The sequence below is a fragment of the Primulina huaijiensis genome, chromosome 4 (genome assembly GCF_012295235.1).
Source record: "Primulina huaijiensis isolate GDHJ02 chromosome 4, ASM1229523v2, whole genome shotgun sequence".
NCBI classification, from domain to species: domain Eukaryota; kingdom Viridiplantae; phylum Streptophyta; class Magnoliopsida; order Lamiales; family Gesneriaceae; genus Primulina; species Primulina huaijiensis.
The window spans coordinates 2,266,969-2,282,040 of NC_133309.1; the positions used below are offsets into that span (position 1 = coordinate 2,266,969).

Sequence of the window (15,072 nt, forward strand, 5' to 3'; positions counted from 1 at the left end):
AGTTCAAGTCAGCATGGTTTAGATCAGTCTGGTTGTCAGCCTATTTATCCTTTTTTTCATTTCTTTGTCTGTATGACTGATCTGATATATCTCGGGTGACTGGTGAGTTCTTTTGTTCACAGTGATTTCATCTTCACTGTCATCTGTCAAGTCAATAACTTTTATCTGATTTCTCAAATCAGGTAGGTTAGTCTTATCGTCAATCAGTTCGGTTTCATCAAACACAAGTTGAATTATTTTTAACATTTAGTATTTTCTTATTAAATACACGATAAACTTTTCCGGCTACTGAGTAGCCAAGAATTATAACAACATCTGATTTAGCATCAAATGCAGAAAATTGAGTATTTTTTTATTACTGTGAATATATAATTTATAGCCAAATATATGAAAATACAAAAGATTAGGCTTACTTTCATTCCATATTTCATATAGAGTTTTATCAGTCTTCTTATTGATCATAGATTGGTTTTGTGTGTAGCAAGCAGTGTTAATTGTTTCTGCCCAAAATCTCTGGGAAACATCAGCATGAGCAAAGCATGGTCCGAGCAACTTCATTCAGAGTTTTATTTCTTCGTTCAGCAACTCAATTCCATTAAGGTGTTCTAACTGCATAATACTCATGTTGAATCCCCTGTTATGATAGATATGCATCCAAAGTCTTGTTAGTAAATTTAATACTGTGATCACTTGTGATCCGGATTACTGATCTGGAATTTTCATTTTGAATGAGTTTAAGAAATCTAATTAGTTGGGCATAGATATGATCTTTACCACTTAATAAAATAACCCATGTAAATCTAAAAAAATCATCAACACTTACAAGAGTATACTTCATTTCACCTAAGTTGATTACAGCTATAGGTCCAAACAAATCCAAGTGAATAATTCTAAACATCTACTTTCCAGTTATCTAATCTGTTTTACCTAATTGACAAGCAGATCATACATGATTCTTAACGAATTCTATAACAGGCAATCCATCAGCTAAGTTTAGTTTATGCAATTTATTAATTGATCTAAAGTTATGATGATTCAATCTTTTATGCCACCACCACGATATATCATTATCAATAACAACAAAAAATTAGGTGATGCTAGATAGTTAATGTTCCAAACAATCTTATAAGTATTACTCTTTCTAATTCCAGTTGACGAAGTATTATTATCAATATCTTTAATTAAACTATTACTCTTATGAAATTCAACTAAGTAACCATTGTCACAAAGCTGACTGATACTGATCAAGTTATAACACATATTTTCAACAAGTAACATATCATTAGTAGTAATGTTTTCGTCAGTAATCTTACCACTACCCACAGTTTTACCCTTGACATTGTCACCAAAAGTTAGTTTGGGTCCTTCTTATTTGATTAATTAAGTCAACAGTTGGGCTTAGCCTGTCATGTGTCTCAAACAGTCACTGTCCAAGTGCCATACGTACTGAATTCTTCAGTCCTTCTTAATTATTGATCTGTATACACAAATTAAATCTAATAGTACCCAATCTTACTTAAGTCTAAATAGGATTAGTCCCTTAGGAACCCACACTTGGATCAACCTGACTAGGCTGACCATTTTGTTGGTTCATAAAAGGTTGTGCAGAAACATGTGTGTGCATTGCTATGTGTGCATTGGAATAAATATTATGCAATGTTATGAAAATTTTATTAATCTTAATTAATTCAATTAACTCTTAATTAAATATGGGGTATTACACAATTAAACCTGAGTAAGGATATGACTTGAGCTCCCCCTCATCTCTTCTGGATCACTCCCAATAGGAAAATACATCAAAATTAAATCTTGGAGTCCTTGGGTTTACCAAGGGCTCTGAGTTAGGAAGTAGCCTAAGCATTCCATCACTTTTGTTAGATAAACTTTGCAACGAGGAACGAGCTTGGCTCCTAAAGTTCAAACTTCCCACCCCTAACTTCTTCTTTCCCCTATCTTTAAGTCTTTATTTGAGGGCATTAGGAATGATGCCAGTAATTGGGGTTTGAATGTCTAGATAGTGTTGTTAAAATCATGTACATTTTCTTAGTGACTCATGCCCTCTAGTTGAAGAGGTGCTCAAGGTTGAGCTCAAACTGAAGATTTGAAGGTGGTCAAAGCGAAGGATGAGCTCGAACTGAGAAGCTAAGCGTGAGTTCGATCAGAGTAGCCATTGGCGACCTCCATCTATAGAGCTGACTATATATGGTCTCGAGCTTTGGATATGTGGATGACCTCCATCTATAGAGCTGAGTATGATCTCGAGCTCAAGAGATTGAGTATCATATGGGCCCTAGCAGCATGCGCCATTGTTGGTTAGACAAGGGATGGATGATATGAAGAGTTCGAAGGCAGCAGCAACTACGACGATCAGGAAGAAAAATGTGAAGAGCTCAAATAGCTAGCCCTCCAAATTATCACCCGAGGAAGACTTGAAAACATGAACAAGACCGTTAGAAAAGAATGGAGCCCCGACATATCCCCTCTGACCATAGCTCATTATGCTTCTAGCTTAGGCTAAGACACTCCATGAGCAAGAAGAAATGGTAGAATAGTACGTTGACCAAATTTCTTTGCACCTTTTAAAGACTTTCATTGAAAATTATTAAAGTGGGCTTTATTATTATTATTTTTGTATATTTAATATCTTTCTTTTGAATGTATTTTTATTTTTGTTTATGAAATGCTGAAATGTCGTGATACAATAAAATCTGATTCCGATTCTTGATTTGGCGACGAAATTATGAACTAACTGTTAGATATACATATTCTGACTACTCCAAATTTATGATTTCTGGTTTCGTCCATTGGAAGAGTAACCTATAGGAGACTAGTATTAGTTTATCCATGAGGAAAATAATTATTTCAATGCTCATATGATTGTTTTTTGTTTTAAATTTTTGGCACTGAATAATTATGAATTAAATGATACAGATGCATATATTCTGACTAATCCAGATACATGATCTCTGGTCTTACCCTTTGAGAAATAACATATAGGGTACTCGATAGCAATGAAGCCACGAGTAACATAATCTAGTTTAGTATACTTGATATTTGATATAAATTCTGATGGATGTTTATTATTTAGGTTACTGTTTATTGAAAAAATATTTATTCTTACTATTAAAAAAAATTAATACTGAAAATTGTTATTTTTCTCCGAACTTGCCGAGTGATGACCAATTTAACTTAATGCATAAAATTTGTTAATAAAAAATAGTATTTTTTTGAGTAGAAATGTTAATATATTTAACATGAAATAAATTTAAATAGTCTTTTATGGGATTTTCTTTAAACATAATCCTATGTAATTAATTAATCTCCTTTTCTTCTTCACCCTAAACTTTTGGCTCTAATGCCATTTCCAATCTTACATCAAAATGGTGTTTTACACCATTTTCGTGCAAGAATTTAAAACACCATTTTGGTGCAAGAAATTGCCATCCAATGGGGGCTGCGCTATTTTGCTAAAATAGTGCAGCCCCTTCCTCTGCGCCAAATTTGGCACAGAGGAAGGCCCCTGCGCCAAATTGGGGCAGAGTGTTGTATTTTTTTTATTTTTTTTGTTTTTTTATTATAAGTTTTTTTTTTATTTATGTTAGTTTTTAATAATTAAGGAATAATTTGATTTAATAATTTATAAATAATATAATTAAATACAAATGCAAAAAATTAATATAACAATACAATTCATAACTAAATTGAAACACATAATTGAAATATAAATGCAACTTGAAACACATAATTCAAATACAATAAATTAATATATGTAATATAAACATTATTTATAATTAAAAATATATCAAATAAAATATATTAATTAATATATGTAAAATAAAAGGAATATTTCGAGAATATTCTTTTTGGTGTAAGATTTGAATTAAATGGGTTGGAGATGGATGTTGTATTTGATGTAGAAATCGCACTATTTTAGTATAAAATTTACACAAAAATAGATTTTGTGGTTGGAGATAGCCTAAATCCTGTCTACGAAGTTCCTTCTCTTCAAACACAAGCGTTGAGAATAGGTTTGTATCAATCTCCCCTACTATTTCTCATTTCTCATCTGATTAATGCAAAGATGAAACTCCGTGACGAAAATCAGATTGATGTTATTGCAATATTGAAAAATCAAATTTTCTCAAAAAAAGAGTATTTTATAATTACTATTTTTCCCCCAAGAATCAATTGATGGAGAGTTCATTATTGACAAGTTTTATATTTTATAGTTTCAACAATCAAAGTAGGTCTCTTGTGAGACTAACGAATCTTTATCTGTGAGACGTGTCAAGCCTACCGATATTCACAATAAAAAGTAATACTTTTTCATGTATGACCCAAATAAGAGATTCGTCTCACAAAATACGACCCGTGAGACCGTCTTACACAAGTTTTTGCCCAACAATCACATGCTACCACTTAAATAAACTTTAAACTATTTTTAATACCTTTTATTTTTGACCATTTTAAATTAATATAATGTTTTATATTATATATATTTATGCATATAAAAAAATTTGACCATTATTTTTAAATCCTGGTTATCTGTTTATTTATTAAAACGATAATCTTTCTGCGACTGGAGGCATGATCTTTTGGTGTGTGTTTAGATAAAGAGCTTGCAAATTGATGAATATTTTCAATTCATAACCGGCTTTTCATTTGAGTTTCTTGATATTTTCTTTTTCAAGTAAAGATTCAATTTTTATATGCTGTGAATTTGTAATCTCTAAATTGCGCTCAAGCCATTCTTTTTTCTTGATTTTGCTGCTTTTACTATTTTATGCATGTGAATTATGAAAAAAGTTTACCTTTTTTAGTTGTAGGAGTTGATGGAATTATACGTTTTCATATTTGGATCGGTAAAAAAATAACATTTTATGCTTTTTAATTGATATATTATGCAAGTGTATTTAAAGTTAAATTTTATTTTCAAAAAGAGGAACAAAAGGAAAGATCAATGACGAGAAAAATGTGAATTATAATCGACATCCGATTTAAAGATTATGTTTTATCAGCTTATGAATTTTTATTTCTGTTTATTACAGCTTCAATCGAAGATATAATTTTCACCATTCGCCATTTGCATCCTCTTGGTATTTATATATTCATGTCATATATCTTCGGTCGCGTGTGAGTCGAAGAGAAGTTGTTCTGCTACTAGTGGCCGATCAACAAACCAGTGTGCCTACTGCAAGGTACGTACAAATGAGGTTAATCATATGTTGGAGTCAATTTCTTCTGTTAATGGTATGGAATGTCCACATTCATTTCCAATTATTAAATCATGAAAGTTCTGCCTCAAAGGAAAGTTTTGAAAAGATTAATGACCAATTAGTAATTACAATACTTTGGTATTTTTCATGATCCAAGGAAGGTGTTGAATAACCCCCAAGATTTTGAAGATAGGTTTCATCTTCGTTCATGGATTGTACCGAAAAACTGTTTGTTTTCTATGGAAATTTTGATTTTTAGTGCATGATTTTCACTTCATATATTAAACCATATGAGATTTGTAAATATTCACCGGAGTTCACTTGTTATTTTTTCTTGAAAATATAAAATGTTATGTGTTTTGTATGATACTGTTTATTTATAGGGTTTGAGATTGTATTCATGAATTGATTCCTAATTCTTAATGGTATGTTTGTCCTCCAAAGAGGGTGCATTGCCCCTTATGATCTTTGTAATAAATTTGATGCAAAGATAATTTTTTCACAAATCTCATATCAAACAGTTTCACGTATCAATTTTGTGAAACGGATTTCCGACCTGACACGAATGACGAAAAAATATTTTTTTTTATGTGAAAAGTATTTTTTTTGCTGTAGATATGAATCGGGTTAACTAGTGTCAAAGATAAAGATATATTAAGAGACAATCTCATAAGAAATCTACTCATTTTTTATAATTTATGTTTTGATTTTTAATTCAAGTTTTTAATGATTATAAATAATTCATAAATTGATTAGTTTGATAAATAAATTTACTGCATCAAGGCAGATACACTTGAGATAGAAAATAATACAAATTCATGGCAAGGAGCATGTAACAAATATTTTATATTCATTAAACTTTTTCTATATATAAAAATAATTTTTATTTTGCATACACATCGTGTGCACTTAAGTGCTAGTAATAAATTGAATTTCTACCAACACAAAACAATAATTTGCTTTCCCAACATGCAAATGTTTTAACAATTCACCTGAATTTGCTTATACATTATTGATATGAAACATTGTTACATGCTCCTTACCATGCATTTGCATTATTTTCTATCTCAAGTGTATATGCCTTGATGCATTAAATTTATTTATCAAAATATGAATTATTTATAATCATTAAAAATTGATTTAAAAAATCAAATATAAATTATAAAAAAATGAATAGATATCTGAAAGGATTGTTGCGTGTAAATATACAGAAAATAATTATTTAAAACTAGTATATCAGAATTCAGTGTTGTGCTCGGTGTTGTCAACACGGCACACAACACGTCAGCGGAAATTAATTGTTTAGCACACTAAGATAACTTTAACAAGTAGACACTTGGGTTAAATTAAGCACAAGTACTAATACTTCGATGCCTCACGACAAAAAAATTCACTAGAAAACATGTAAATCGTTTACACCAAAATCAATACTAGTGAAATAAAACTAAACTAAATTCCTTAAAACTCCAAGGAATTAAAATGCATCAAAAACACAAATCAAATATAGATGCATAAAACAAACACGTATTGCTTAAAACCAAATGAAACCACTCTTCGATCAGCAATCTGCGTCAGTGTTGTTCTTCGAGTGTTGGCAATACCAATCAGCAACACGGTAAATCTGTGAATCAATCACACAAACTCTTCACACGAAAATCTTCAATACTGAACTTTTGCAAGTTCAGAAAATCTCCAGCAGCTCTCTGCACTGCAAAGTGATCAATCGATCACACAAAACTGTAGAGCAAATATATGTTGGGCTCTTATGATTTTCTCTATGTGGAAAGCTATCTAGTCCAACTCTCTCTCTAAAAACACTCTGTCTACCAACTCTCTGAAAAGTCTATGGAAGCACCTCTCTCCAAAACCTTCTCTCTCCACAAAGCCTCTTTTTTCTCTCACTCCAAAGCTTCATCTCTCACCAAAAAAACCCCATGAAAATCTTTTCTCTCTCAAAACTTCTTTTCTCTCAAAAGCCCATTCTCTCTCCAAGAACCCTAGTGTATGGCTGCAAGGCTATACATACTTATATCCATGGCTTGACCTAAAAGTTATTTCATAAAAAAGTCCTACAAAATAAAGAAACAAGATTTTCATTAGATATAAAATTCTTTTTAACAACGATAAAATATCTTGGAGATAAAAATCATATTAAAAATAAATCATATAATATCTAGATATAAATCAATCAAGATCTTATCAACTATAAATAAATCAAGTAAGATTTCATAATCTAGAAATAAATCAAACAATATTTTATAATCTAGAAAGGCAAAATCATAAATTGATAATATCAATTTATCAAAATAATAAAGGAATAAAATATTCATTTCAATATCTTATGAGACGGTCTCTAAAGATATCTTTATCCGTGGTACGACTTGACCTGATTCATATCTACAGTAAAAATTCACACAAAATAATATTTTTTTCATTATTCAGGTCAAGTCGTATATCGATTTCACAAAATTGACTAATAAAACCGTTTCATATTAATTTTGGTGGAAAAAATTATCTTCTTTGCACCAAATTTATTGCAAAGACAAGGGGCAATGCACCCACCACATTTGAAAGACGAACCTTGCTTTAAAGATGGCGTGGATCCGATTTTTATCGAAACGATTGAGATGGCCTAAAGCACATTGCTACTGTGATTGGAATGAGAATGTTTTTAACTTTTTTTTAAAAAAAAAAAGACTAAGAAGAAAAATTAAATTTAGATGGGAAAAAAATTGTATTTATATGGAAGAGATATCAATGAAACTTGTATTTTATTACTCAAAATTTTCTTGAATTTTACTTGATACAAAATGGGAGGCAAATACCCTATATATAATAACACAAAAACTCTTGTGAGACGGTTTCAGGATCAATTTCGTGAGTCGAATCTCTTATTTGGGTCATCCATGAAAAAGTATTACTTTTTATGCTAAGAGTATTATTTTTTATTGTGAATATCGATAGGGTTGACCCGTCTCACAGATAAAGATTCGTGAGACCGTCTCACAAGAGACATACTCATATAAGAATTCCAACTCCTTAAGCTATGTCAATTAAAATCTTTGTAGAATTCTCTAAACATTCCACAAAAGTCTATCCTACATATTTCCTAAATACTCTCTCTAGGATATTCTTAGTCATTATAGAACTTGGACTAACTATTTCCAGTCCAAATAATTTCTCTAGCTGTTCACCTAATTGTAATGGATGAAAAATCAAGTTTACTTTTCTGCAACTATAAACCAAAAAAGATATGTATTACAATTTCCAATCTGGTTTCCCTAAAAATAATTCGTAGGACGAACCACAATCTGAAACCAGTTTAATCCCTAATATTGTGCAAAGACATAGCCAAAAGCCCAAAATCCTAGCTGTCACATACGAGAAGTTACTGGAAGAATATACCAATCCACTTAATACAAAGTCTGCATTACATTATTTTGGCTTGAAAAAAAATTAATTAAAAGTAAATTATCGGAAAAAAATTATAAATAAAATAAAAGAGAAAATTTCGATTCTAGTCCCATAAGTTGACACTTTTTGGATTTTAGTTATAAAATTTATCAAAGTTTTGGTTCGGATTTTTTTTCGTTTTGGTGTTTTTTTGGCGGAGATCGCTATATCCTACAAATATTATTGTTCATGTGGAGAGAATAAAACTTATATTAGATTTATTAAAATCTACCTCAGAAAAATAAAGGAAAACAACAAGCTTGAAATTTTGGGTGTCGTTTTGATTTATTTTTCTACTTTGTTTTACTTGGATGATATTAAATATTTGTAAAATATGTTTTATTCGTGCCATATAAGCCTTATAGAAGAGAATCAGATCCAAATAAGCAATATAATTCGATGAGTTTAATGACTTTTAGTGAAAAAAAACGAAAACAAAAAACAATCTGAGTTATTTGATGAAAACCAAACTTTGACAAAGTACATCACTAAAATCCAAAACAAACCAACTCGTAAAACTAAAATTGCAATTTTCCTTGAAATATAATGAACAAACTATTTGTGTTCTAAATAGGCTCTATATATATTAGTTGAGTTTAGTAAGCATGTCTATATTGTCAAAGATACGTCTGGATGCATTATAATGACAAGTGACAGTGTGGAAACACATACAAAACCAGATGAACTACTCAACCTAATAAACAGTGTGCTTCATTGCTTCCAACTTACCAAGAAATTGGTTATGACATAAGAGGTTAAGTCATTTAAAGTTCAGAGCTATTGTATTGTAGATATGAGCAAGAATGATTTGGTTACTGGTCTGCCCAAAATTGAATTTTCTAAAGATAAAGTCTGTTCAGCTTGTAAGTTTGAGAAGCAAATTAGGTCGTCTATTAAAAACAAAAGGTGTAATTCATCAACCAGAAGCTTAGAACTGCTACACATGGACTTGTTTGGTCCTATTCTAGTTATGAGTTTAGGAGGAATGCAATACACTCTAGTCATTGTTGATGATTTCACAACGTTCGCTAGGGTAATTTTTTTTAAATTACAAGACCAAACTGCTGTCAACTGATCAATTTTTCAAAAGACGTTTAAATGGGAAAAAAAATAATTGAAAAAATCAGATCTGACAGAGGAATTGAATTTTTCAACAAAACTTTGTCTACTTTTCTAGAAAATCATGGAATCGGGCATGAGTTCTCAGCAGTTAGAACGCCTCAGCAAAATGGAGTTATTGAGATAAGGAATAAGACCCTTAAAGAGGCTGCTAGAACATTGCTTCTTGATTATGGAATTTCTCAGAGATTTTGAACTAAAGCAATAAACAATACATACTATACTCAAAACAGATCAATGATTAACAATAAACATGACATAACACCTTATGAGATTTGGCATTGTAAGTAACCCATTTTATTTCACTTCAAAAATTTTGGTTGCAAATGTTTTATCCACGACAATGGTAAAAATCATTTGACTGCTTTTGATACTAAGTCAGACGAGGGTATATTTCTTTGATATTCTTCAATTAGTAAAGCTTATCGAGTATTTAAAAAAGAACTCTGAATGTTGAAGAATCTGTGCACATTATATATGATGAAATAGTGTCGATTGACTAGCCAACTGATCCAACCAAACAGATTAACCGATTTGAAGGAATAAATCTGGAGGATGAAATTGAAGATGAAGTCTATAAAAGAATTCCTCAAATTCCAGAACCAGAGCTGATTGATCAATCAGTTCAAAAAGATGGTACTCCAGTTGACCAGTTTGCTAATGCACAAAGATCTAATAGAATCCCAATTGATGACGAACAAACTAATATCAACTTAACTGAGAAGAACCAAAATGAACTCAATCCAATTGATTCAGTTTAAATAACATTATTGTTGAACCAATTATAGATGGAACAAGAATTGTGCACCTAGCTCCGTAATAGGTAATCCAACTGCGAGCGCTGATGATCAATCAATTTTTACGTGTTTCATTTATTGCTAATATTGAACCTAAATATAATGACGGAGCTCTAACTGATAGTAACTGGATTGATGCTGTGCAAGAAGAGCTCAATAATAGGTCAAAAGCTATAGTTTTTAGTAAAACGAAAAGCGCTCGATCTTACACTAGCTTAGTTCTATAAGGAAATTTCGACAATGTCACTTTGTTTGGGCAGATTACACTATAATTTTTTCTTGGCTTTTCAATTTTTACAGTATGGAAGTTTGTCGTGTCAAGAATTAGGTGTGCATTTTATGTGATAACCTGCTTACTATCATGTAATGATATTTCTATCTTTCTGCTGATTGTCGCAGAAGAAAAACGGGAAGGACACAGTTAATGGAAAACAATATTAGCGAAACTTTGTCGAATGAGGTAGCGGCCAAAAACCAAGATGAGAGTCTTAAACATAAGACATGGAATGAAAGCAAAAAAATATGGGTTGTGGCTGGCCCTGCTATATTCACTCGGTGCTCTACATTTGGGGTGATCGTCATCAGCCAGACATTTGTTGGACACATTGGTGCAACTGAGCTTGCTGCCTTTGCTCTCGTTATTAGTGTCCTTATGAGATTTTCTAATGGATTGTTGGTAAGTTGTTCAAACTTTTGTTTTGAACGAACTTGATACAAAAACCGGAGGCGAAAACGCTTGTTCCTTTGAGACTAGATATGCAAACTATATATGTATTATCTTTCAACTTTTGGTTAGTTTTTCAATTCAAATTTGCAGTTAGGCATGGCTAGCGGATTGGAAACTTTATGTGGGCAAGCATATGGTGCTAGACAGTATCACATGCTTGGGATATTCCTTCAACGATCATGGGTCGTCTTGGTTCTAGCATCAATATTATTGCTGCCTATTTTTGTTTTTGCTGCCCCGATATTTAAAGTTTTGGGACAGGATGAAAGTATTGCGGACATGGCGGGAACTATTTCCCTTTGGTTCATTCCTGTGATATATTCCTATATCACATCCTTTAGCTGTCAAATGTTCCTACAAGCACAGAGCAAGAACAAGATTATCTCTTATTTGGCAGCATTTTCGTTGTGCATCCACATTCTTCTCTCATGGCTTTTGACAGTCAAATACAAGTTTGGAATTGTTGGTGCCGCCATATCCACTATTTTGGCATACTGGATCCCCAATATTGGTCAACTGGCATTCATATTCTCCGGACAGTGTAAAGAAACATGGAAAGGTTTTTCAATGTTAGCTTTCAAAGATCTTTGGCCTGTAATCAAGCTTTCTTTGTCGGCTGGTGCCATGCTCTGGTTAGGCTCTTTTTCTACAACAACGTTGTGTCTGTGCCGTTAATATTAGATTAACTTTTTGTTTGATTTGGTTTCAGCCTTGAACTCTGGTACATTTCCATATTGATTCTCCTGACAGGGAGATTGAAAAATGCAGAGGTTGAAATTGGCGCACTATCCATATGGTAGCTCTCTTTCTCTATTCTGCTCAATCTCATTTTTGTTCGGTTGGGAATTGAACATTAGAACTGTGTTCTTTCTTGCAGCCTGAACATCAACGGGTGGGAAATGATGATATCTTTTGGTTTCTTGGCTGCAGCGAGGTGATATGGTCGTTCTTAATAGCCCGCGATTTGTTTTATATCGACTTTACAAAAAATAGTAAAAACTGATTATAGCTAACCACATGTGTGCACTTCAATCCTAGTGTTCGTATCTCGAACGAGCTTGGAAGTGGAGATCCTAGAGCTGCGAAATTCTCGATCGCGGTGATAGTCATAACATCGTTTTCCATCGGGCTCGTTCTCTTCGTATTTTCTCTCTTCTTGAGGGATCATATAGGTTACATGTTCACAAAAAGTCCTCACGTTGCAGCAGAAGTGTCTCACTTGTCTCCTCTTCTAGCTTTTTCCATGCTCATGAATAGCGTTCAACCCGTTCTTTCTGGTAAAGACTTATTTCCATCTCCATCGGCTTGTCGATGTTCTTGAATCCAACCCGAAGTTACACTTTCTACATTAACAAAAACTCATATGTTTTAGGAATTGGAGGCCAACAATTTGTTCCTCGATCAAAACTAACTAAACAAACGTCGATGATATTGTGTGTTTTTCGTTTTCTCAGGTGTTGCCATTGGCGCCGGATGGCAAACCACTGTAGTCTATGTTAACATAGGATCCTATTACCTTATAGGAATCCCTTTTGGAGCCATTCTTGGTTATGTAATCAAATTACAACTCAAGGTTCGCAACCACTCGTTTCATATAGACTTTTTGTTTTTCAATTACATATATTATTATCATCAATAATTAGAGTCTAAACACAATATATCACAGGGAGTTTGGATAGGAATGCTAACAGGCACACTCATCCAAACTATTATACTCATCACACTAACTTGTAAAACTGATTGGGAGGAACAGGTAATTGTTTCTTTTCACATGATTTCTGTTTGTTTGTTTTTTGCATACGCGATCCACAGAAGCGAAAGATAAGCCGAGCTTAATTCTTTCTAAAGCCCTCGAAATTTTTTTAGAAGCTTAGCTTGTTCATGATTCTGACTTCCTCAATTAATTAATGATTCTCATTTTGTAGGTTTCAATATCTCGAAAGAGAGTTAACAGATGGTTGGTGGAAGCTGAAGAGTAGATAAAGGAGTACTAGATGCCTGAATAATCTCACTCACATGATAAAATCTTATTTATTTTCTATACATGCTATTAGATTAGATTAAAGATCCAAAAATATAAATGCCCTACAATCATTTATACCGCGATACTATATCGGTTAAGCTCAAGGGACTCTTCCATGATCTAGAGTGCTAGTCGTTTTCATTTGGGTTTTCTGTTATGGATCATCAACATTGGTGCTATCTTTGACAGTCGAAAAAATAGATGGAGCCATGACCACATTATAAAGGTTTACCATCTGTTCAGTATCTGTAGTGTGGTCACATTCATATTAATAGAGCTTTTTTACTGTCATGCAATGTAGTGATCACTAAATCTTTTCTGTATCTTGACATTATTACTCAGGTTGTGCAGCTATCTTTTCCGCAGGATGTTATGAAGTAGCTGCCAATGCTTTTTGTTTGATCTTCTGTTTTGGTTCCCCAATCAAATTCATAAGCTTTCAAGTAGCAAATAAGATATGCAAGCTGCAACTCCATCTTGTTCAGATCCTTGGATTCTAGCATAACAATAATCTTAACATCTAATTTCTCGGCAGACCTCTCATAACCTTCAATGCTAACTCTTAGCCAATGTACTCTTTTACTAGTTATGTTAGTTCAATGACTTTGTTGCTAATTTTTCCATCGAATTCATTCATTTTTCCCCCCGAATTCATCTTGATAATTTCAGTTTTTTGCAAACTCAAATAAAGTTTATTTTTTACTTTGGTCTGGTCATTCCTTCATAATGTTGGGTCAACTGCAATACCCTAGATTCGACAATTATCCTCAATATATCAACACGGATCTTTCTAGGGTTCTTATGTACTCATCCACATGCTTTCTAAGAAACTTTCCATGTGGTCACTTATCCCCGAATCAAGCACGAACTTAGGAGATTTTAAGTGGTGAGCTCCCAAAAAAAATATGCACTTTAATGATATGAGTAGTGCATAACAAATCTTTTTAAGCACCTCATTCTGATACGGGTCACACACACAAATCTTTTTAAGCACCTCATTCTGATACGGGTCACATACACACACACACATACACATATATATATATATAATATGTTGCACACCTACCGTGCCCACTTATGTGAGCAACAATGAGGTATCACTCACCTATTAGACGTGATAAAACATAAAAAAATTGTAAATCCAATAAGTGAGTGACACATCATAGGTGTTTATAGTGCAAAATATCAAAATTATATATATATTCCAATTAAAAAGTAATTTGAAAACAATTGAAAGAGAAATTCTACCTACAAGTACTTGAAAAAGGACATGTCTATTTTTCTACGTCTTGTCTCTTTTTTCTTGGTCTTTTATTAAGACAAGTCGGCCATGTTTTAGGTCATGTAATCTTTTTAGTCAAAAAAATTGATGGGATAAAATGAAAAAAATAATTAATGGTGACATCAAATCTTGTATTTTCATTTAATTTTATATTATACCGACAATAATGATGACACATACTGCCTGTCTGAAAGTAAAATGTTCGTTTCTTGAGATTTGTTAATATTTGTCGAATGTCTTCGTTAAATGTTCCGAAAACTTCACATCTTTGATTTTTAAATATACTAGTATTTCACCGGTGAGATTTATAAAATATTATTTCATATAATTAATGATTAAATTTGTAATTATTAATGTTTGAATAAGTATTTAAAATTATTGATATAAAATAATGAATATATTAAAATTATTATATCAAAATATTTATGTCATTTGATATAACACTCAAACGATGA

General features: G+C 32.1%; 1 protein-coding gene across 1 annotated transcript; it reads left to right on the forward strand.

Moving 5' to 3' along the window:
* Positions 1-10,999: 10,999 nt before the first annotated feature.
* LOC140975897 (protein DETOXIFICATION 21-like) lies at positions 11,000-13,595 on the forward strand. The gene is made up of 8 exons (XM_073439824.1): positions 11,000-11,261; positions 11,403-11,944; positions 12,022-12,108; positions 12,190-12,246; positions 12,351-12,589; positions 12,767-12,885; positions 12,979-13,065; positions 13,238-13,595. Exons 1-8 carry the CDS (start codon positions 11,010-11,012, stop codon positions 13,289-13,291), a joined length of 1,437 nt encoding a protein of 478 aa, XP_073295925.1. The 5' UTR covers positions 11,000-11,009; the 3' UTR covers positions 13,292-13,595.
* The last annotated feature ends 1,477 nt before the right edge of the window (positions 13,596-15,072 follow it).

What these genes read in the sequence shown, in the direction of transcription:
- LOC140975897 (XM_073439824.1), top strand. Translation starts at nt 11,010, where the DNA reads ATGGAAAACAATATTAGCGAAACTTTGTCGAATGAGGTAGCGGCCAAA. An exon ending in TCGGCTGGTGCCATGCTCTG is followed by an intron (nt 11,945 to 12,021) that starts GTTAGGCTCTTT and finishes ATTTGGTTTCAG; the next exon opens with CCTTGAACTCTGGTACATTT. An exon ending in CGTTCAACCCGTTCTTTCTG is followed by an intron (nt 12,590 to 12,766) that starts GTAAAGACTTAT and finishes TCGTTTTCTCAG; the next exon opens with GTGTTGCCATTGGCGCCGGA.